Source organism: Centropristis striata, chromosome 8, assembly GCF_030273125.1.
Source record: "Centropristis striata isolate RG_2023a ecotype Rhode Island chromosome 8, C.striata_1.0, whole genome shotgun sequence".
Classification (NCBI taxonomy): Eukaryota; Metazoa; Chordata; class Actinopteri; order Perciformes; family Serranidae; genus Centropristis; species Centropristis striata.
The window spans coordinates 12,135,046-12,159,048 of record NC_081524.1 but is presented as its reverse complement, the minus strand read 5'-3'; the positions used below and the strand labels follow the sequence as shown (position 1 = coordinate 12,159,048).

The 24,003-nt window shown below is 38.1% G+C and overlaps 2 protein-coding genes across 2 annotated transcripts in view; one reads left to right on the top strand and one right to left on the bottom strand.

The window, feature by feature from the left end:
- Window positions 1-16,453, bottom strand: part of itga10 (integrin, alpha 10) — a 35,797-nt gene extending 19,344 nt beyond the window's left edge. Inside the window, exons 1-7 of the mRNA XM_059340016.1 lie at window positions 16,402-16,453; window positions 7,235-7,346; window positions 7,026-7,135; window positions 6,851-6,939; window positions 4,328-4,442; window positions 2,686-2,813; window positions 1,941-2,089 (exon numbers count right to left, since the gene is read on the bottom strand). Of these exons, the coding sequence (XP_059195999.1) occupies window positions 1,941-2,089; window positions 2,686-2,813; window positions 4,328-4,442; window positions 6,851-6,939; window positions 7,026-7,135; window positions 7,235-7,346; window positions 16,402-16,453 (755 nt within the window). The remainder of the gene's footprint in view (window positions 1-1,940; window positions 2,090-2,685; window positions 2,814-4,327; window positions 4,443-6,850; window positions 6,940-7,025; window positions 7,136-7,234; window positions 7,347-16,401) is intronic.
- Window positions 16,454-20,742: 4,289 nt separating this feature from the next.
- On the top strand, window positions 20,743-22,931 carry LOC131976872 (zinc finger protein OZF-like). The gene is made up of 2 exons (XM_059340083.1): window positions 20,743-20,963; window positions 21,091-22,931. Exons 1-2 carry the CDS (start codon window positions 20,792-20,794, stop codon window positions 22,293-22,295), a joined length of 1,377 nt encoding a protein of 458 aa, XP_059196066.1. The 5' UTR covers window positions 20,743-20,791; the 3' UTR covers window positions 22,296-22,931.
- The last annotated feature ends 1,072 nt before the right edge of the window (window positions 22,932-24,003 follow it).

Here is a 24,003-nt window from a genome sequence, read left to right as displayed (position 1 = left end):
AGCTAATCTCAGTGTTTTTCTACCCCGTCACTTTCCTGCCCAGTGCCAGCTCTGCTATCTGTCCATCTGTGTGTGCATGTGTGTGTGAGCAGGAGTACGTACTGTATGTATGTGTAAGTCAAAACGTTGTTATAATTTGATATTACCTCCTTTGATATCAAATTAGATTCAATTATTTTAAAAACTGTAACCGCAGCTTGATTTCTTCACCCTGACTCACACACTTGAGGAACACTTGTTTTCACTATCTGACAGGCTGGGAAAGGTAGTGACAGTGAAAGGTGAAGAGTGGAGAAAGTATGTAGTTGTAGTGTCTAGATTTCCCGTCACTGGTGTTTTAACAGCACAGTCACACCAGTTTACTGGCTCCATTTTCCAGTCACTGCTTTTCAACTACCTTTTAAATGTTTCTCCTTAACTTCTGTAACTTTTACCTTGAAATGTACCCGAAAACAGGAACTCTCCAATTACCTGTTCTTCTGTGTGCCTGCGTGTGTGTGTGTGTGTGTGTGCATGTGTGTGTGTGTGTGTGTGTGTGTGTGTGTGTGTGTGTGTAGAAGTAGAACACCTCTCCAAGACACACACACATCCCAAAAAAAGGAAGCCGTGGCCACACATCGGGTCTGGGTGTGGTGCTCCATGTGGGTATGACTTTAATAAAGCAGGAATTTTATTTTGAAAAGAAAGAGATATTTTAAGACTTGGAGGTTTTCACTGAGCCAATGACCCTCAACCTATAGAGCTGTTTCTTTTGACTCGGGTTACCAGCAGCCTAAATACCCCCAAACATAATTCTTAGAGGGTGTCATGAAGGTGAAAAGAAACTTTGATATACAATAATGTAACTTAGAGTACATTTGGCTGCGTAGTGAGTAGCTTTACTTTTATACTTTAACTACATTTTCTTGCTTAAGCTTTAACTTGAGTATTTTGAATGCAGGACTATTTCTTGTAACAAATTGTTTTTTTTAAATGGTGGTATTAGTACTTTTACTTAAGTAAACTGTGTTAAAGTTAAAGGAGAGTATTTTAAAGATAGTCTATACAGTATATCTGCTCAGTAACTGGTGATTGCACATGCATCCAAAAAACTATATGAATATAAAGTAATTTTTACTAAAAAACAATTTCAGAAAGTTACTAAATACATTTACTCAAGCACTGTACTTAAGTACAAATTTGAGGGTCGTGCACTTTACTTACTCTACTAATTCTATGCTACTTTCTACTTTTCTCATTTCAGGGGTAACTTTTTTACATTTCTATGTTTATTTGATGTCTTTAGTTACCTTATAAGGAAATAAATGCAATATTCAGTTTCCTCTTTAGCCCTGTACCTCATACAATGCTTCTAACTCTCATACGTAACTTAAAATAATTCGGTGGTGACTTTTCACCGGGCGCCATGAACAGTTCGCTAAAAGCTTTATTTCCTTCTTTGCTCCTGTCATAATTAGTACGACCACCAGAGGTCGCCACCTAACAGCAAACGTCAATCAATATGGGGCCGAACAAGCACTGTAGTGAATTATAATTCAAACTATAGTGCATTACTTTTAGAAGTACAAGGAGTGAATAAGAACGGCCTGAAAAAGTTGAGGATTTATAATAATAAAAAGTTTGTCATTATTAGCGACTTTATTTACCCTATGTTACAATGATTAATCTAATCCTTGTTTGACAGCTGTTAATCAAAAGCAGTCTGAGGGGTTCATACTGGATCGCTATATCATTAAAGAGAACAGACTAGAACAAAATAAACCAGGTTGTCATTATAACTACAAATTATACAGTGATATATTTAGAGAAAAAAACCCTAAGAATGTTACATCAAAATCTAAACAGAGAAAGTTTCCATTTAGTGAGCCAAATCTACAGTATGTTTTAGCAAAAACAACAGCAGCCAGTAAGAGTGAAGCAATAATGATTGACAGGCCTACCATGCTGTGTGGATGGCGTATGCCGTGCGCGTCTCTCGTCCCTCCTGTCTGCTGATGTTCTTGGCGGCCTCCACCACCTCCTGTGTGGTCTGGTAGTCCTTCAGAGACCACTCGTGGACGGCTACCTCTCCATACTGAAGTATACCAACCTGAATGTACACACACACACACACACACACACACACACAGAAGTATTTGAACAACGCCACATGTTCATGGTTGTGCTGGCACATAGTTGTGGAAAGCAACATCTGAGACTCTTGTTTCTGGGCGAGCTATCTCTTTAAGTACCAATCCTGTTCTTAAAGCAAACAGTGCACTTGGGGAATTTGTGAATTCATTCAAAAACCAGAGGTATTTCCTCTTCACCTCACATTGCCTGCTACCCCTTACCCTCCCTTCTCAAACCCCCTCTCACTCCTCCTGTTGTTCAGATCAGAATAACGTCCCCAGATCCCCCCCTCCGACTTCCATTCCTCCTCAACCTCAAACTAGCTCGGCTCATGTCCTTTTACATTACTAAAGCAATTCATTCTGGTCATATTTGCCAATCTGGTTCTTTATATGTGTCACTCTGTGCATGTTTCCGCTCAAGGGACTAGCTTGTCTTACTCTTCTGGGGAACAGCTAAGGGGTTCCAGAGATTTTACTTGGAGACTCACACAAGTTCAAACCCACAAGTTTCCATTGCTAATGTAAATAATATTTATAGGCAGTGCAAACACACATTGACTTGCACTTTTACCTGCATCTGGTCTGAGCTGATGTGGAACTTGCTGAGGATGTTGCTGAGGAAGTTCTGGACCTCATACCAGGGGTAGATACTGTTAGAGCCATCCAGCACAATCACTATGTCCATGTATGTGGAGCATCCTGCAAAAAAAAAAATGCAAGTAAAAGGAGACCAGTTAAGCTTTTGCTTGTTTTCTGTCAATGCTACAAGGTCAGCTGTTTATACCAAAGTTTAAAATAGTGTGACTGAGTTAGCATTTTAGCACTTCTGGTTAGCCTCGTCTTGAAGTCACCTGTTTTTTAATGGGTTTTGGTTGTTTATTAGAAATAATTGTGGTTAATATAAGCTTAAGGGCTTTTCATGTTTTCTTCTATGACATAAAATACATCGGTAGCCTATATCCAACTTGTGAAGTTTGAAGATTTTATATCATTGCTAACAAGTGGCTAAATGAGACTAAAAGCTGTCACAGACATTATACCATCTTTGTTAGATAGTGGTGGTGATGCTGTAGTTATATGTCCATGTATAGTTCCTTTATAGCCTAATGTTAGCCTTTTACTCTCTGTCATTGCATTTATGCTTCAAAAATCATCTTGGTTGCCAATGTTGCAGATTTCTCAGTTTCCGATCACATTCCTGCTGGAACATGTTTTATTTTGTCTGTTTTTTTTAAGAAGCTTTTATTGGTGAATTTAATGGCAGAAGTGCAGCTTCTCTACTCCGTTGCTGTCATTTTATTGCTACATGTAGCTACATACCAATGTCACAGAAACGTCTAATCTTGGTTGCTGCTGATGTTGTTAATTTCTCCCCGGTTTTGGATCACATTCCTGCTGGAACATGTTGAATTGTGTGTTTTTGGGGGACTTTTCACTATCGAAAGTGCTGCTGTGCTTTGTTACAGTCATTCCTTCGGCTGCAATGATGGGCGGTACAAGGCAACCAAGAGAACCATGGCTGTAGAAAGGGAAATGGATTCAGAACTCAGGTAGGGAGCACACTAGAGACTTTCGCTGGCCGAGACTGCTACTTCTGGTTTCTGCTAACTTGAATAGGAATAAAAATATTGAATTGTACGGCTCTTCTAGACCTTTAAAATGTTAGTGGACTGAACAAATCAAATTCTTATAGTGAAACAAGTCATTCACAGTGGTTGTTACGATGAATAAATGTATCCATCAATTCACTGATGTCTCTTTCCCAATTTAAGTCTTTAGGAAAAGTATTTGGGGGCAAATTGCATCACATGGCATTGTAATTCCACAGTTTGGCTGTTGTGAAAGTTGGCTACACAGATCCTCCTTGGGACTCGGATACACTATACCCAGTAACCAATCAGACTGCGTTATTTCGATAGAGGGGGCTTAGAGAGACAGGTGCTAAAACTGAGCATTTCAGTCAGAGGGAGAATAGAAGTGCAGCAGCCATGGGCAGCATGAGATAAATAAAGTGTTTATTGAACATTAAAGCATTTAAACTTATTCTAGTAGAAACCCCCAAAAACCCAAAAGTATAAACATGAAAATGAGCAAAATATGTCCTCTTTAAAAAATATTGGTTTGGCTGGCTAAAGCAGGCCTGTGCAGCATGTTGCTCTGCTTAAATGTGTGTGTGTGTGTGTGTGTGTGTGTGTGCGCAGATGTGTGGTTACTTTGCGCTGTTGGAGCGATGGTCTCTCTTGGTTCTAGGTCATCGCTGACAGATGCACAGATGCCAGTGCTGAACATAGACGTACCACACTCTTGAGACCACAGAGGGGCACATGCCTGCCAAACACACACAAACACACACACACACACACACACACACACACACACACACACACACACACAAACACATTAGTATCTGTCTTACAGGTGAAGTAAATTCAGGAGCATCTACGGTCAATTTAGCAGTTTATATTTTCAGGTGTTTGTGTTCCGCTCACAAGATGCGGAGGTGGTTTTTTGGTTGTTATCAAAGGGTTTAAACACGTAGACAAATGTGGTCTGATGACTGAATAAACACAGAATAAAACGGAGTAAATGAGGGCAGACTGGGAACAAAAAGAAAACAAGTCATGAGAGGGAATAAGTCATGGAAAAACTACAATGGTGTGGTTTGGGGGACAGAAAAATGAGGGAGAGGCGGAGAGAGAGAGAGAGACTATTGTTGACATGTTGGCAGTCACTGTTGTCATGAGCGGTTTAACAGAGCTGGAACACCAGACCAGTGGAGCAATTTAAATCTGATTGTGCTAAGTGTAGGGGGGTGAATGTGGGATGGGGGGCATCGTATAAAAATATTTCTGTCTTCAAAGCATGCCGTTTATTTGGCTTTCATTCGGAGAGAGGGGGAATAAGGGGGGAAGTGCGGAAAGAGGAGATAAAAGAGAAACTCGTACATTCAGCAGAGAGACAAAAGAGAGAGACCGAAAGTGGGGTTAAATGGGGGGAGAATGAGAGAAAGAGAAACATCCTGGTTTTGCTCGCCCTGTCATTATGGACGGGCTTCTCCTCAGGCACACAGACAGGCAGAGAAGAAGAAGGAGGAGGAGGGATGGAGAGAGGGATGAGAGAAAGGAAGGAGGGAGAGGACGGAGGAAAGCGAGAGAGGTGCTATGGCTTTTGGTAGGTCTGTCATTAACAAAGGGCCGGAGACGCATTCCGATCCTGTTATAGACCTGACCACTGGGGTTAAGATAAACACACACACACACACACACACACACACACACACACACACACACACACACACACTGAACTGGGCTTAGCTGGAAACCGTTCATGAACTGTACACGACTCCACACCCGGAGCAGCAGTAAAAACCTGGCAGTCACCAAAACATGCGAGCACACAGAAACACAGACATAGAAACTAACATATAAACACAAGCATGTAACACACACACACACACACACACACACACACACACTTCTGCTTGTGTGTGTACCTCTGAAAGCCAGAAGCCTCAAAATTGGAGAAATTGGAGAGCAACAGAAATAACTAGAAACAATAAGGCCTTGCACTTGACTGGTCTACGTTTGATTTACTTCGGACTTGACTTCCTAAAGATTCGACTTTGACTTAGGAACAAAAACAGCATTAGTCTTGGATTTGAACCTCTAACCCGCAAAAACAGAAAACAAATCAACCAGTGAAAGTCGGGCTTTAGATGGTAAACTTGTCAAATTGGAATTCAGTCAGTCAAGTCACGTGAATTAGATTATAATATGAATTGGAGCTGGGCATTATATTGATATTACGTCAATATCCTGATATGAGACTAGATATTGTCTTAGATTTGTATGTTTTAATTTGTTGTGTCTAGGCTACATGTTACATGCTACATTTGCCTTTACCCACTTAGTTATTCTATCCACATTTATCCACAATAATTATCTATCAAAATGTCATCTTGTAAATATTTTGTTGAAGCACCAATAGTACTCTGCGTTATAGACAATACTGAGATATTTGGTCGAAAATATTGTGATTTTTTTTTTCTTAAAGGTAGAACTAAAGTCTGCAGTTTAACAGTACAGTACAGTTTAACAGTTAATAAATGATGTTGTCCACAAAATATCTGCAATAATAATATTTATAACAATAATTCTGATAGTCGATCGATCGTTATTAAGCTACACTGCTAAATATTCTGTGGTTCCAGCTTCTCAAAAGTGAACTTTTACTGCTTTTCTCTGTTAATAATTAATTATTAATGATTGATTGGCCCTGGGAAATTTAATTTCTTCCTACTTTTGACAATTTATAATCAAATTGGAATAACTGATACATGAAAAAACAACAGGAAAAGAAACGACTATTAACTTACGTTTTGGAAGAAAAGTGGCCACATTTTAACAGTTGTTATTTGGAGCTGAAAGACTTACATCCTGACTTATAATTTTGTCTCTGAAGACATTGACAGATGTGAGATGATATGTATGTATTGCATATAATACATATGCCTATAGAAGTTAAATGTCTTATGAGATTATATATATATATATATATATATATATTAACTTCTATAGGCATTATGTTTGACTTTGTAAATATGCATATACCCTCAAAAAACAAACCAACACAGATGATTCATTCAAACTCTGTCAAACAAACTCAACCTTGTCTCACCACATCCCTTCAGGCTCCCACACACAACCAAAAATATCATCAGAGTTGAAACCATGTACCAGGAAGCCATCAGGTGAGTCTGGAGCGAGCGTCATTCCCAGGTGAGAGTTCCTCAGGTTCTTAGAGACGTTCTGGAGAGCAGTCTCCCCTGAGACACACAGACAGTTTATTGTATTACTTTCGGGAGAATTGATTTGTTCAACAGCATTTGCTCAAGATGTTTGTTTCTCTCACCCAGATTCACTTTGCTGCAGTTTGAGTTCCTCTGCTCTCCCACAATGCATTTGTACACGTCTCCTTTCCTGTTGTTGGGCGGCCCGTCCCACGGAGCACCGACCAGCATCCTTCAGCACAATGAGAAATTCAGTCGTCTACCATCAAAACATCAACTTACAATATGTGAGAACTATGTTTCTTTTTCATTCACACCAACACAAACTTACGATTTCTCTCCATCTGCTTCATGTTGTAAAACAGAGAAACCAAACAGAGCGTCCTCGGGACCGGTGAAGATGCGCGGGTGCTTTACATCTATGTTGAAACATTGACACAACCCTGCAAGACAAAACCAAACAGATTATTACGCACATAGTGGAGTTATATAAAGATGCCACTTTTTTTGTTCCAATATTTGATTGAAAAACACAATAAAGGCACAATAAGCATCAAAGAACAATATAAATAACAATTTTGTATTTTTCATTTTTCATAAAAGGCAACCCCTCCCCCCACCCACCCCATTTAAAAGCTGATCAGTGCAGGATACAAAGTTACATATAGCGACACATAACACAGCTCATACTACTGGTCAGAACAGGGTGAACACTGATTGCTATGCTGGCACAGCCGTATACTTATACATGGCGGTATAAATGGAGTAAGCAGGGTAGAAACCTGCCAAAATGACAACAGTATCAATCGCCCACAATGGAGGTAAGTGTTCATAAATATAGCACCAGAATTGTAAACAAGATTGTCCTGCAAGAAAAAAGAAAATTAAATAAATAAACACAAAAATAGAAAAAAAAATATTAAAAATAGTAATAAAATAGTAGTCAACAATCATAATAAAGAAGAAGAAAAAATAATAATAAAATTAATAGAATGAAACTAGAAAGAATATAGGTCTGAAAAGTGGATTCAGGTCTCATGCATGTCATCACGCTCATAAAATAGAAAGATGACATATTTTTATTAAATTCCCGTTACTTTCACCTCTTAAACTCCACAAGCAGGTAGGTCCGTTATCATTAACTTCATTGAGTCCCACTGAACTTTATTTAAATTCCAGTGAAGATGATCCTAATTTTTTCAATGATTTGTCAGGCTAAATGTTGAGACAATGTATCTAAAATGATTCGCAAGACATCTACTGTGTTTCCATTTAACCTAATGGTGTGGTCATAAAAAATTGTAACATCGTATATATTACTAATATGAGTATATTATTAATACAAAATTAGCCGATATAACAAAGTCTGCCACGATACAATTCAGATTTGATTCAGTTCAGCAGCCTTTGATGGATATGAGACGATTATGTCTGCTCATTTAACACAATCAGTTAATATCAACTCATAAAATATGATTCAACAATTTATTATTGAGCTCTTTCAGACACTTAAGACAATCTAGAACAATATTTAAGAACAATCTATTATTTTTGAGAAAAATAATAATAAAAAAGAGACCTCCTGTTGTTTCATATGAAGTTGGAATTTCAAAATAAAGGCGTATCTTACAGATGATAATAGATATTGATATTTTCACTTTGCATCAATGAAATGGGATTGCTGATCATTGATTTGATATATGTAGATCCAGGTTGATGGATTGTTACACCTCTAGTGAAAACAAGCTGACATAGAATATGTGGTGCTGTGAAACAGTGTAGAAAAATAGCATTTTTCCACCGTTAAAACAATTTAAAGGGAAATAAACATGTGATGTATGCTTTTAGCTACAAGTTAGATGAGACGATTAATACGTAGGTCTGTTGTTCACTTCGTAGAAATCTTCTCATCTAACTCTCTCTGAGCACTTTCCCCTTTCGTTAAGAACAACAGGTGACATAAAGAATATTAGTCAGCTGTTAAAATAAATGAGAAAAATGTAAAACTTTGAGCTGCAAACTGTGTGTGAGTGTGTACACAACTGTACATGTACAGTGCCTAGTCAGATTACTTTCCCCCTCTTGGCCTTGGGAGAGGCGATTTGAGGGAGGGAGAAGTGGGACTGAGAAAGATGGATAAACAGAGTGACCAAAGGCAACCTCTGCAGGAAAAAGGGAGTTCAGTCTGAGGGGAAAGAGGGAGAGGAGAGGGGAGAGAAGAGGCAAAGCAGGGAAGGGTGTGGGTTAGAAAAACTATGGAGTATAGTGAGCCCCCTGTTGTGACACACAAGCCTGCCCTTCATACAACGAGCGAGGGAGAGAGGTGAGGGAGACACGGAGAAGACAGAGAGCAACAAGATGGCAGTCAGACAGCTCACTGAGTTGTGAACATTAAGTTGTAAACTGCAGCATGAAAACATGTTCCAACTGGCAAAATGAAACAAGCACTTCTTATTCCTTCCCAGTCAGAAGAGGAATATGATTTTCCAACACCGGAAAAAAGACATATAAGTAGATTAATGTGCACCTACATAGATTAAATGTTTCCTGTTTTGCTAATTAGAGTGAAACTAAATATACAAATGTAACAAGCGCTCACTGATGTCCACATTAACAGGAGTAGTACGTTGATTTATTTGGAGTTGGTGCATGTAGGAAAGAAGAACCAACAAATGAAACGTTACTTTTTACTGAATAAAATTTCGTTAGCATACTGACAGGCTTACAGTGGCAATACTTACTGAAGTTTGGCAGGTATTAAGTTTGTCATGTATTTTTTTATTTTTTATTTTATTTAACCTTTATTTAACCAGGGAATATCCCATTGAGATTAAGAACCTCTTTTTCAAGGGAGCCCTGGCCAAGAGGCAGCAAACACAGAACACAGTTACATATTTACATAACATACAGACCTTAAACACATCATGAGAAACAAGTGCATGTTGTGGAATTGGCCTCAATAACTCTTAGTTTGGATTTATAAGTGCTCAAAGAAACAAATTCAGTTAATTTCCATTCTTTCTGGCACATATTCCAGCATAAGGTGCAGAGTAAACAAATGCCCTTTTACCCAACTCCGTACGAGCATAAGGGACAGAAAGCAACAATTGATCTTGTGAACGAAGAGAATAAGATCCTGCATTTCTCACAGTAATTAAGCTGCAATTAAGCTGTACGAAGGCAGCTGTCCCAATATTGCCTTATAAATGTATATCATCTTAGTTTAGTGTGTTAGTATGCTTACATTTACTAATTAGCTCAGCCTAGGCCTGTTGGTAAATTATGAACCAAAGTATTTAACTAGGAAATGCCTGGATGATGCTGTCCCTGAGACAACAGACACAACCAGGGCTAATCTGACCTACTTCACAAGTTGCAAAACAAGTAAATAATGTCTTTCCACAGGGATCATGTGCATTGTAAAACTGTACAGCAATTAAAACCAACTAAAAGAACACAAAGAGACAAACTTTACTCCCCTTTTCACACTGTTGAATAACTGAGCCTAATTAAGTACACATGTTTTACAGACTGTTGCTTAAAGTCAGTATTTATTAATGAAATGGTGTCAAATGTAGTTAAGCATCATCTTCATGCCATATTATATCATATCAGCAGTAATGTTCATTTCTATTTCATTTAATTTCAGGTAAAAGTGTTTAGTTGCTGATACTGACGGTACCACGATGAATACTAGAGGTGGTGGGGAAAATTGATACGGCATAGTATTGCGATACTTTGCATGGCAATATTATATTGATTCACGGCCGCCAAGTATCGATATTCAGTGTTCCGTCGGCTGGAGGGCTGACAGTATTTTCGCAACTTTTTTGTTTTCCAGGGGCTGTAGCGGGCTCACTTTTAGGAATATTCTGGAGATACTGGGATCATATAAAACTAAAAGATTGAAGGAATCTATAGGCACCATGTGCGTTGGGATATTGTGTCAGAAATTACACTGCAAAAGTTAAGCTTTTTTCATGTTTCATTCAAAAAACACAAAACAATTCTTGATTGAATTTAATTTTGTGGACACAAAATGCTGTAAAACAGTAAAATCGCAATACTCATCGTATCGCAAAATGCTTAAAATTGCAATAATATTGTGACTCAAGTATCAGGATAAAATCGTATCATGGGGCCTCTGCTGATTCAAACCTTTAATGAATTCAATAATTGACCTGATGATGGAGGAAGTCAGGGAATTAATAACGTAACTACAATTCATCCAGATGTGGACAGGACTGTGTGCACCAAATTAAATGGCAATGCATTTAATAGTTGATGAGACATGACACTCGAAACTACAAGTCAACCTCATTAAGGTGCTAGAGGAAAAGTCAGGCTGATAACATGGTTGTTTGTTTCACATTCGGAACAAACAAAAAAGCACAGTATACTGTACAGACCCATAGCAAATAGATTCACATTTATTTCCAATTTAGCAAAAGTGTTTGCTGATGTTGTCAGTAGCCAACAGGCAATAAACTCTCTGTGTTATTTCCTTCAGATACACAATTCCAGTTAAATTAAAGAGCATCATTGTGTAGTATTTTCAGTTCAGTCTCAGAAACGGTTCAGTCTTAGTTGGTATTTAACTCATCCCACTTGTGCATCTACTGTATGTCATTTTGTAGCCCTGGAAGCAGGGTGTGTTTTTCTAAAAAGGGGATTTCAACATGAATTGGACTTGACATGTAATTTAGCAGCATCCGGGGCATCTCAAGTCTCTCTCCTACTGTACATAATATACTCTGTGATTCCACTGGAGAAAAGTCGTCCAGATGGGGAACAACACCAGAACACTGCTGCTCTGATTATTCACCAGCCGCTCACACACTTGTATACAGATACTTTCCCACAGATACACACCGACACACACAGGCAGTTACCTCGGCCAGGCCAATCAGAGGGGGATTCCACTTGGTTTTTTAGAGAAACTAGATATGTTCACTGTTTCTCTTCCATCTCTGCTCCTGCCTTTCTCACACACTGCTGTTTCTTCAACCTGTGCTTTCCTTTTCTCTTCTGTACAGATGTTTTTATCCTGTAGTATCGCTGCATTTTCAGCCAAGTTTATTCTTTTTCTTGTTCCCAGATTTGCTCACTGGACAGCTACAACTATGTGAATTTTTTAAAGCTATGCTAGCAGTGTAGCTATGTAATTGATGGATTGCCGTAACATTTTGCACAGATTTCCAGGTGTTCCAAAGGATGAATCCCACAGTCTTAATCCTGATTTTTCCACTAGTTCTAGTGATCCTGTAAAATATATAAATGCTAATATGTAACAGATTGGCACAGAATTTACCAACAAGTCCTCCAGCCCATACAAACACATACAGTCATGGAAAACATTATTAGACCATTGTTTTCTTCAATGTCTTGTTCATTTTAATACCTGCTAGATATCAGCTCTTAAATTAAACTCTTATGAGCTATTTTTGTTGTTATCATTATATTTGTCCAAACAAATGTACCTTTAGTTGTATCAGGCATTAAAATGAACAAGAAATTGAAGAAAACAAAGCTGGTCTAATCATTTTTTCCATGAATGTAGGTTGTTTGAGCCTTCGCTCTAAAATATCCCGCAGGAATGTTAAGGAATTGCAGGAACACCATATTAGCGCCACAATGGCAGGAAATCAATACGTCCAACTTAAACATACTTGCTGTTGTAAATACGCTGTGAAGCAGTCAGAGTTTGGTTAGGTTTAAGAAAACATTATGGTTAAGGTTCAAATAAGTTAATTTGTTTTGTAATGTAAAACACATAACTATGTCACGCACTACATCATTGATGTAATTAACGTCTCATACTTCAAAACAGCGGTCTCCTGGGTCATAGTCCTGTGTTTGTTTCACCCATTCATCCACCCCAATCTCCCAGTCATGTCTAGAAAGGTACTAGATTCAAGAAAACCTGGCTTTTTTATTACATCACCTCACATCCTCCTTTGGAATTACTACCACTACAGGTCACTGCCTTATAATAAACTTTAATATGTTGTAATAAACTGTGTGTTTTGAGGGATGACGGATTTGTGGTCCCAATAGAATAAAGCAGACTGACTTTGGAGATTCCCTTTACTTTCTTTCAGCATGAGGTATTTGTATATGTATTAGTTGTAGTAACTTTGGTGATCTGTTTACTTTTTATACAGCACCATCATCAGATCAAAATTTCAACTCGAGCAATACAGGTGTTTGATGATCAAACACCTGCAGGATAATCCTATCATCCTCATCTATACCTAACAGCTTATTAGCAGATGTTAGCATGCTAAACTAAGATGGTAAATATGGTAAACCTATACCTGCTTATAATCAGTATGTTAACATTATCACTGTGGCGTGTTAGCGTGCAAACATAAGCATTTAACTCAAAGCACCGCTGCGCCTGCAGTAAGCAGAGCCTCACAGAGCTTCTAGTGTATCTGTAGACTGCTTCTGCTCATCTTGCAGATCTAAGTGAGCTTCCAATATTTCAACGTCCAAACCTCCAGTGACTCTGGTGAGATTCAGCCATCTACGTGATTCTACACAGATGTTTAATACACTTCACCGATGGGAATATGCGTAGGCAAAGACAGAGTCATTCCTGAATACTAAATCTTCTGTTTTTATAGACAGAATGAATACATATCGTTCTATCCAGCCTTGTTGCTAAAGGTTCTTCTCTCTGATTCTCTCATACCACCCCTCTTATACACAGCGTAGTAAAATGTTTGTCTTTTCTTGTGGCAACCCACACCCACCCTCTCCGATTCCAAATTGCTTTCCACAACAAACCAGGCCTCCGATAACAACTCCTGCTACTGATTTTCTCTGTCATTCTCCCATTTCAGTCAATCTCTCATAAACATAAATTGCTCTCACACACAGACTGTAACTCTACCACAAGGCCTCCTCTCCCTTCCCAACCCACAAAACTGTACCATCGTTCTCTGTTCTCCCTGTCCTGTCCTCCCTCCTCTGGTTCCATTTTCACTGGGGTTTATATATGACACTGTACCGCAGCCCGTCTGACCACCTATCCCCATGACAACTGGCGGTAAACATTTATCAAGCCAAACTGGGTCCAGATTCTCTCAACCACTGCTGCTGGATGTGTACAACTCTGGTTGTGCAGTATATGTGTATATGTGTGTCCACGGAAACTTAACTCGACACTACAGTGTTTTGGATACTATAGAGACATGCCATCACTTATAGAAGTACGCTGAGACATTGATGAATGCTGTTTTAATTGGACTAACATCTTTAAGTTTCCCCAACTCTGTGTCTTAAATTTACATCCCTGACTTATAGCACCTCTGTGAAATGTCCTGCAGTAGAGATGTCTCCTCCGCTGTCTGTTTCTATCATCTCTATTTAACTGACTCATAATGCTTCCCATGGATCCCCCTCCTTCACCTCCTCTCACCCTCTTTCACAGATTGTCTCTCCATTATCTTGATCGTGTTCTGTTCTCATCTCTGTCACCCTCTCGTGGGGAATGGGGGCGGACAATAAGGGGGTGTAGGAATGGGGGTCGGCGAATTATGGGAGGGTAAAAAACAAAACACACAGGAAGATAGCTGGGAGAATAATAGCGAGAATTTATGAATGACTGGAGTCAAGCACGCACACACACCTGTGTTCGACATCTCAGTAAAGGCATAACAGAGTGTAACAGGCATGGGATGCCTGCTGTCCACATCAGGGGAGCTCTGCTGAAACCATTAACATTACACACATACTCACTCACCTACATGCTCCTGTATGACACATGCACAAACTTGCAAACTAACACACATGCAAGAACAATTACACTAAGCTGTAAGCTACAGTACAAATTTAATCAAAGGTTGCACTAGCAAAAAAGGGGGAAAATTACCCTGTACATGCTTGATTTAAACAAATAATGGAGAAACGTAACCACGGGCAGCATTTCGTTGCTGGCTTGTGTACGTGTGTGTGTGTGTGTGTGTGTGTGTGTGTGTGTGTGTGTGTGTGTGTGTGTGTGTGTGTGTGTGTGACTCTTGTTCATTTCTCAGCTTCTGGGTGAGAAGCTTTTTGCATAGCATGGCAATTGACTGTGTGCATTCTTTAATCTACATGTGATAATTTGGTGCAAATGCCAACATTTCAATGTTTACACTAACTTCAGAGCCTGTGTGTGTGTGTGTGTGTGTGTGTGTGTGTGTGTGTGTCAGCCTATTGATATCATCACTGCATGCATTGAAGCAGCAGTTAAACCACTGCTTATCGGCTGCATAAACACTTGGTTTTGGGAGACAACAATGGTCTTTTTCTTTGGTTTCTTGCTGGTGAGCAGGTATGGCTCAATGAGGTGTGTGAGGCCACTTTGCCACACCGAACATGAGTACAGGAAGGGAGCTGATGTTCAAGCTCCACGGAGATAACGCACACGGCATAGACGCCTTATTAGGGGAACTGTAGACGTCTAAGCGATGGATATGGCTGATATGTGGTCGAGTTACACAGCTGCCAGGGTCAGAAGGTGTCAGCTGTAAGAGGAGATGAACCAGTAACCTTTTGGCAGAGGATATATGCAAATATTTCTGATCGCTCCAAACATCTTGTCTTAGCTGGAGGCCTCCAACGAGAATGAAATACTTCCTCGGCACTGACACAACTGATAGATTTACTCAAGCATCCGACTTTGAACCAGGAACCATTACTTTGTTGGGCTCATGCGCGACTTCCTATACCTTTGATCTGTTTGGCAAATAGAGTGTGTCCATATGTTTTAACGTGCATGCTTGTCTGTTCTCCTGCACACAATCATGTTAGGAATGTCTTCATGGTCAGTCGCTTATACTGTCACACAGAATAAAGCACTTTGGGACTCAGGGAGGCACGTGTGACACAATCATTCACACATGCTGTCTGTAAGAGCACAAAAGTTGTGGAGGTCAATGACCATGTCATCCGGAGAGACAGTGCTGGAGGACAGGAGGGCAACTGGGAAGTGAAGAGGCATCAATCACGGACAAGAGGTTGACTTTAGTTCTTCACAAGTTAGGAGCAATGATTCCCCCCTACTGTTCAGACTTTATCTATCCTTAAAGGGACAGTTCACCCCGAATTTAACACATGTGTTTTTTCCTCTTACCTGTAGTTCTGTTTATCAGTCTTGTTTTGATGTGAGTGGCAGAGTGTTGGATTTAACTGCTGTAGAGTTGTCTGCCTCTGAATATAATAGAAGCATATGGCACGTTGCTCGTGGTGCTCAAAGTATAAAAACATAGATTTGAAAAACTCAAAAGCAATGCTTTAAGTCACTCAAGATAATAATTAAAATAACCTTGTCATAAGCAGTTTCTTTCTAGTATAACAAAGATTGAACACTACAGATAAGGGAGGAAATATATATTTTAATATTGGGGTGAACTGTCCCTTTAAGCAGTTTATTCTTATTTTAAAACAGCACATGCCTAAAAACTAAAGTTAAAGTTGCCCTTTAAACCAACTATGATGAGTGGTGCTTACCTTTAAGAAGGAGGATGAACTCCAGGCACAACAGGTATTTACGCAGCTCCATTTATGAAACCAATGAAAGCAGAGTCCTCTATTTTTTCTTTTTTCTGTCTATAAAGTGGTCTCCCCTGAGCTGCTGGAGATGCAGTGCATCGGCACCCACAACACACGTACACACGCGCGTTTTCAGCTCTCCCTTTCCCCAAGAGATCCGTAAAATCCGGTCAAACAGTGCTGCAGTGGCATGTCTGCTTTGCCTGTGCGGGGGCACGTTTACAAAAGATGCATCGAGGTGTTAAATATAGATGAAAAATTGGGGAAAAATTACTCGACAGCAGCATTCCTGTCCCTGATTTTGGCGTCTTCTTAAAGTCTCTGTGCAATAATTTGAGTAAAGTTCTTTATTTATTAAAGCTCTTTAGAATTAAGAGAAAACACCTAATTGACACCTCAGTGACCCATGTTTTGGGCGTGAAAATCGTGCACCTGTCCCATCCAACAAGAGGCCGCAGTTAAAGCATTACTAATGTGTAACACCTTCCCAAACAGTCGGTCTGCACCGCGCGTTATCCCTCCGGACTCCGGAGCGCGTCTTTGAAGATCTCCAGAAACTCCGCTCATCGATCCAAAAAGTTTGAGATGAAGTTCCTACAGCAACTTATGATCCATGATCCGCTCTCACATTAACAGCAAACCAGTTGTTTCCCAGGACTTTCTGTCGATGTAAATATGTGCCTCTAGTAACGGAATTCTCTCACTTTGAAATGAAAGAGCGCATTTATCCTCAGAGCTCCCCTCCCTCCCTCCATCCACCAGATCCTCTCTGAGCGACTGCTTCACATTGACGAACCTCAAACCCACATCTCTCCCTCTCTCTCCCCCTCTTTTTTTTCCAAACATACGGTTTCTTTATGTAAAACTATTTCAATTTACCTCTGACTTCTTTCTTTCTTTCTTTCTTTCTTTCTTTCTTTCTTTCTTTCTTTCTTTCTTTCTTTCTTTCCAACTTTGCAATAATTGAAGCCATTGGGTAACACTCTCTTATAAGACAGCTGATGGTTTTATCACTAGTTTATAACCCTTTTAGTTCCGTTTTAAGCAATTGATACAAGAGACCAACTTTTGGGTTGCCAGGTTGTCTGGAAAAAAACGTGTTATGTTTTTTTTACTACCACCACAAGCAAAAGCAGCTAAAATGTACATAAATCATAAATTAAGTTATAGAAATGTCATCAAGACTGATTCCAGTTTAGATAGTGTTTCTGATTAATTTGAGGAGCTAGATGAGGGATTCCCACAACCTGGCAACCCAAAGGCCTACAATTGATCTGTTTATAGGCATGGCTTATTAATTAGATTTATTAAAGAAGTAATTAACATCTCACTATAAATGTTTAACTGTGATGAACGCCAGCAACTTGTTAAATGGGAATTCCAATTCAGATGAAGGCAAATTGTTGACTCCAGTTTACTGTAGTGGGCATTTTTTATGGTGGAAGAAGTATTCAGATCCCTTACTTAAGTAAAAGTACTTATACCACTAGAAGTAAATGCCCTGCTCTCAAAAGTGACTTAAATTACAGCACAAAATGTTTTATATATTCATAATATATGATTGGATTATTATTATTGAGGCATTTATGTAAGCAGCATTTTACTGTTGTCAAGGTATTTTGACAACTTAATATACTGTTATGTGTTTTAATTTATAAAATGTGTAATCATTTTAAGTTGATCATGTTTTTATGTTAAATGTAAATGTAATTAGTTACATTCTGCCACTAACTACATAACATAATTAAATGCTGCATTTCATTTAATTAATTGCCAATATCGATTATTAATCTCCTCATGTATGAGACAGATGACATGCTATCACGAGTTAGATGCTTGCTGTGAAAAAGGTCTGTGAATTAAATTTATATGGGAATGATAAAGAAAATGTGCTCTGATACAGAGCCAAATTGCAACATGGAGAGATTTTTAACAGAAAAAAATGGAAACTTGTTCTTGTATTCTTATCTCTTTAGTCCAATGATAAAGCATTTATTTCCTGATGTCTCCACAAGGAACACGCCCCCATCACAGGTACACTGAATGGTTAGATGAGCATTACAATGCTGTGAATCATATTTTATGGCCTTCTAAGTCTGCAGATCTTAACCTCTTGGGAGATTTGGGCAGATGTGTCATCCAGCGCTTTCCTGTGCAGTAAGCTGGTGTATTTTGCTATACAGACATCACAATGAAGCTTTGGGTAAATAATTGAGCAGAGATAAAAGACATCCAGCCTGTAAAGTGTGAACTTAGAGATTGAAAGAATGACATGAAAATGCCCGTTTTGTTTTAATGTGTTGAGATTCTACAATTTAACCTCATTCTCAAATCAGCTTTAATCCATTGATCTCTATTTTAAGATTTAGTTTGGTATGCCACCATGTAAGCAGATTTTGTCAAATGAAAGCTCTGTTTACTGTTGTTGGCAGCACAAAATAAAAACAAACCACAATGTAAACAACTACACATGCATCTTTCATGCACTCTTTTACCGCAATATATAATGTATAATGTCGATTTCACAAGTCATCTGGCATCTTGACTGTTCCTTCTGAGTTGGAATATGTTAAACTGAAATCAAATAATGAAATAAGGTCAACACGGGTAATGTTAAGTGTTAAACGTGGATATGAACTGAACATGGACCTCTCTTCTTGTGAAGATCTTGAGCGCCTCTCTCAGGCCTCTACAGTCCCTGCTCCATGTGTCCACAGTGCAACAAGATTCAAAAATACGATTATGCCAACTACATGTGATTATATGAGATGTATTGCTTTCTTTATAGATGCCATTTATTTTAGTCTTAGTCTCTCAATATAAATCAGGGGTCTCAAACTCGCGGCCCGCGGGGCAATTGCGGCCCTCGTGACGATATTTTGTGGCCCTCACCTTGATATGAAAGTTTAATGTGAGTTTTAAATGAATGGCCCTTTACCGTGTTGTGTGTGGAAGGTCCCTTTGGTTACGTTTTTTAGGTAATTTTAAATTTAAATTTTTTTTTTTTGTGATCAAATTTTTATTATTTTCTTCTCCTTTCAAACCACATACAGCCACATCCCACCCCACATCCAACTGTACAGCATACCAGAAACCACTGTGGGCAGCATGTGAGAAGAACAACAAACAAGAATCTGAACTACCTTCCCACCCCCCTTCCCCCCATACCTCCCTCACCCCTCTGGCTTATTCCCTCCCCCTCCCTTTGCTGGAGTCAGTCATAAATAAAAAAAATAATAATAATAATAAGAGAAAATAAAAATAAATAAATAAATAAAAACATAATAATATTAAATAAATAATAATAGTAATAATAATAATAATAATAATAATATATATATATATATTTTTTTAAATATAACGAATATAAATAAATAGTAAAAATAACAGTAATTACACAGGCAATTTAGTTAATTACTACAGATAAGAAATATGTGGAGAAAAAAATAAAAAATAAAAAATAAAGAAAAAAGAATAAAAAATAAAGAAAAATGAGTTGTACCTCTCCTCTTTACATAATGAAATATTCAAGACCCAAACATAAACAAAAAGGGTAAAAAGAAAAAACATACATACATACTAAATACATGTAATTATCTGTTCATATATTCCGTAAAGAACAATAAAAAAAATACAATTTTAATTCTTTTAAATAATTGTGTGTCGTCTTTTAATAATTGTGTCTCTTTTTTTGGTAATTTTGTGTCTTTTTTTTTTTTAGTAATTTTGTGTCTTTTGGTCATTTTGTGTCTTTTTTGTGTCATTTTGTGTTTTTTTACAATAATTTTGTGTCCTTTTTTGGTCAGTTTGTTTCTTTTATAAGTAATTTAGTTATTTTTCTGTCATTTTGTGTCTCTTTTGGTAATTTTGTGTCTTTTTTAAAAATAATTGTGTGTCTTTTTTGCTAATTATGTGTATTTTTTGTCATTTTGTGTCTTTTGTAAGTAATTTTGTGTCTTTTTCAGTCATTTTGTGTCTTTTTTTTGTCATTTTGTGGGCTTTTCTGGTAAGTTTGAGACCCCTGATATAAATAAATGTGGTGTGATAAATAAATAAATCAAGACCAAAAATCCAATTGATATAAGTAGGGTTAGGGTTCTCTAGAATACATAATACATATTAATATGTATTGCCTAATTTATTAATTTCATAGTCATATTTATGTCTTTATTCCACAACATTCCTATGTTGTTTTTGTTTTTTGCTACTAACGCTACTAAATAAAATGCCATCAGTTATAAGCGGAACTAAAGTTCCAGCTCTTCCACTGTCGGACCTTAATAGTGTAACAGCGGAAAAACAACGGGGAGTCGCAGTCGGAGCGTGTTTCAGCTGTGATTAAACAACAATGTCTGCAGTTGAGTGTTTGAGACAGTTTGTCAGCCAGCGACTAACTGCTGCCGCTGAAGAAATATGTGGAGTTTTTGTGAAAACTGTCATCGAGTACGAGGAAGAGATCGACCGTCAGCGAAAACTGTTGGATTTAATCTGGAAACCAGAAATAAAGTTGCACAGGATAGGTGAGTCAAACCTCAATAATATATTTTTTAAAAGGATCGTTTGGGTCCTTAAGGTTTGTAGAGATATGCTGTACTTTGTGCTCAGGTGTGTGTTTTTACCATAGTATTTTTCTTCTTTTGTTCTCAGAGCTCCCACAGCAACATGTCTGTCAGGAGGAGGAGGTTCTTGCTGACCAGCAGCTCTGTATTGAGGAGAGGAACTCCAGTCTGGACCAGGAGGACCCAGATCCTCCACAGCTCAAAGAGGAACAGCAGGAACTCTGCATCAGTCAGACTGTGAGCCTCCGTATCGATGAAACTCAGAGTGTGGTGGAGGAGAAACCTGCAGAGAGCCAAGATCAGAAAGGAGGCCAGCATGGGGACTCAGGATCAACCAGAAATGCAGAACCAGAACTCAAGAAGACACATGATAAACACAACAGTCACTGTAATGATGTAAACAACCCTGACTTACCAGAGATTCCCCCTGAAACTCACACAGGTAAAAAGTCTGTCAGATGTGACACATGTGGAAAATGTTTTCGGTATAATTACTTATTGCAGCAACACATGAGAACCCACACAGGTGAGAAGCCGTACCTTTGCAAGACCTGCGGGAGAAGATTTAGTTTAAAACAAACACTGACCAGTCATACAAGAATATGCAAAGATGTGAAGCTGTACACTTGTAAAACATGCGGGAAAGATTTTACATCTAACAGTAGCTTGACAGTCCACATGAGAGCAGCACACCCAGGTGAGAAGCCGTTCCTTTGCACGACCTGTGGGAAAAGATTTGGTGAGCTAAGATCACTGAAATATCATACAAGAACTCACACAGGTGAGAAGCCGTACCTTTGCAACACCTGTGGGAAAAGATTTAATCGGCAATCAACACTGTTGTATCATATGAGAATCCACACGGGTGAGAAGCCGTACACTTGCAAAACATGTGGGAAAGACTTCGTATGTAAAAGCCGATTGACAAATCACATGGAAATCCACACAGTTGAGAAACCATATCCTTGCAAAAGTTGTGGGAAAGCTTTCACAACTAAATGTTACTTGACACTCCACATGATAACCCACAGAGAAGAGAAGCCGTTCATTTGTAAAACATGTGGGAAAGGTTTCAAATGTAACAACAGATTGAAAATACACACGAGAACCCACTCAGGTGAGAAACGATATTCTTGCAAAACCTGTGGGAAAAAAATAGCAAATAGCGGTTATTTGAAAATCCACATGAGAATCCACACAGGTGAGAAGCCGTTCGTTTGCCAGATATGTGGGAAAGGATTCTGTGAAAAGTCACCATTCACAAGGCATTTAAGAGTACATGCAGATAAGTAACTTTCTGTTTGGATCCACACAAGTGAGGAGCCACACAATTTCATCTCTTGTGGAAATGTTTTTTTTTTTTCTTTTAAATCGCATTCTTGCATTTGAAGATGAACACACAGGAGAACCCACCAGGCTCCTTTGGAGACAACTATTGCAATAGCTTCATCATTGTAACTAAATGTAAAGATTTTTTCTACAAAGATGAGATGTCACTATCTTTGTGTAAAGGTTTGCTTCATATGAGTTTGTTACTATTCTATTTTTGTTGCCAAACAGTGTTTATTTGAAACAATTCTAAACTCCCAAATCAAGAAAAACATTAATTTCACAATGAGTGTGCCTGTTAAAGTAATGGTGTAATCTTGATGGTTATTGTTTTTGCCAAATGTCAATTTATGTTGTCATTATTATTTTTTTTTTTAACTTTAACAATGACTTTAAATCCATGTACTTCATTTTTTATTTGGTAGTTGCCTTTTACATTTCTTTGCAAGAAGTCAGATTTTTATGGAAGTTTTTGCTGTCGTAATAAATTACCTCATTCATGTCTGGCCAAATGTAGCATTTTGATTATGTCATTAGTTTTTGGTTAATGCCAAATACTTTTAGAGAAACTGCTAACAATTAAAAGTGGAATAAACCCTGTCTCAATTGTGCTTTCATAACATAGCAGTGTAACATTCAGTGGATTTAATACATGCAATAATGTAGTGACACTTGTGAAAAGTTGCTTGATATATACTATATACTATACACACTAAAATGAATAGATACATTTTCTCTGCAATTTTATTTGAGTACTGCTAATATATAGTTATATCAGTGGTACTCAAATATAAGTTTTTGTGGTTTGTTGCAAAATTGCTGCAGTGTCATGAGTTCAGAATTGTTTAATTAAGCAGGCAGTACTTAAAGCGGATCAGGCTGCACTGAAATTAGACAGCATATAAATAATATGGGTACATATGGTTTGAACAAGAAACGATGTTTTGCTTGCAGTGTCTTGTCCTAAACATGGAGGGTTTAAAAAAAAAAAACTTTATTAAAGCAACATGGTGCAATGAACCAACAAATCACTGTCAGGGGGTTTCAACAATACAGAGTCAAGCTTTCATACAAAAACATTGTAAAGTGTACATAACTTCAAAGGTTTTTTTTGCTGTCATGTTGGTAGAATTCTTAATAGACTTAATATATTGTTTGATTTCATTTTCAAAGACAAGAAAGAGGTTTTTGATTAACGTAACGACATCATGGATATGCCATTTGGCTAACTGTATTGTGAGATTGATAATATAGTATTGTTTTTCTTTTGCAAAAGAAAAAGTCAGGGACAAATGAGGTTCAATCGAAAAATAAATCAGGTTAAAAATATCTTCCCATAATTTAGTTGAGAAAGGGCAAGACCAAAATAAATGAAAAACATCTTCAGGGTGTCCTTCAAAGTAAGAGCAGTTTAAGTCTGTGTCTTTCTTAAATCGTTGTAAAAAAAAAAAACTGTAGATGGGTAAATTCTGTGAATTATCTTAAAAGATACTTATTTAACCTTATTTTTGATTTTATATCTAGCAGGTAAATTCCAGATCTGTTTCCAGTTAAGGTTATTAATAAATAGTTATTCCAACACCTAAACATGGAGTTAAAAGAGGAATGAAAAGCTCGCCCTTTTCCGGACCTTAACTGTGTGACACCCAGCGGAAGTAAACAACTAAAATGC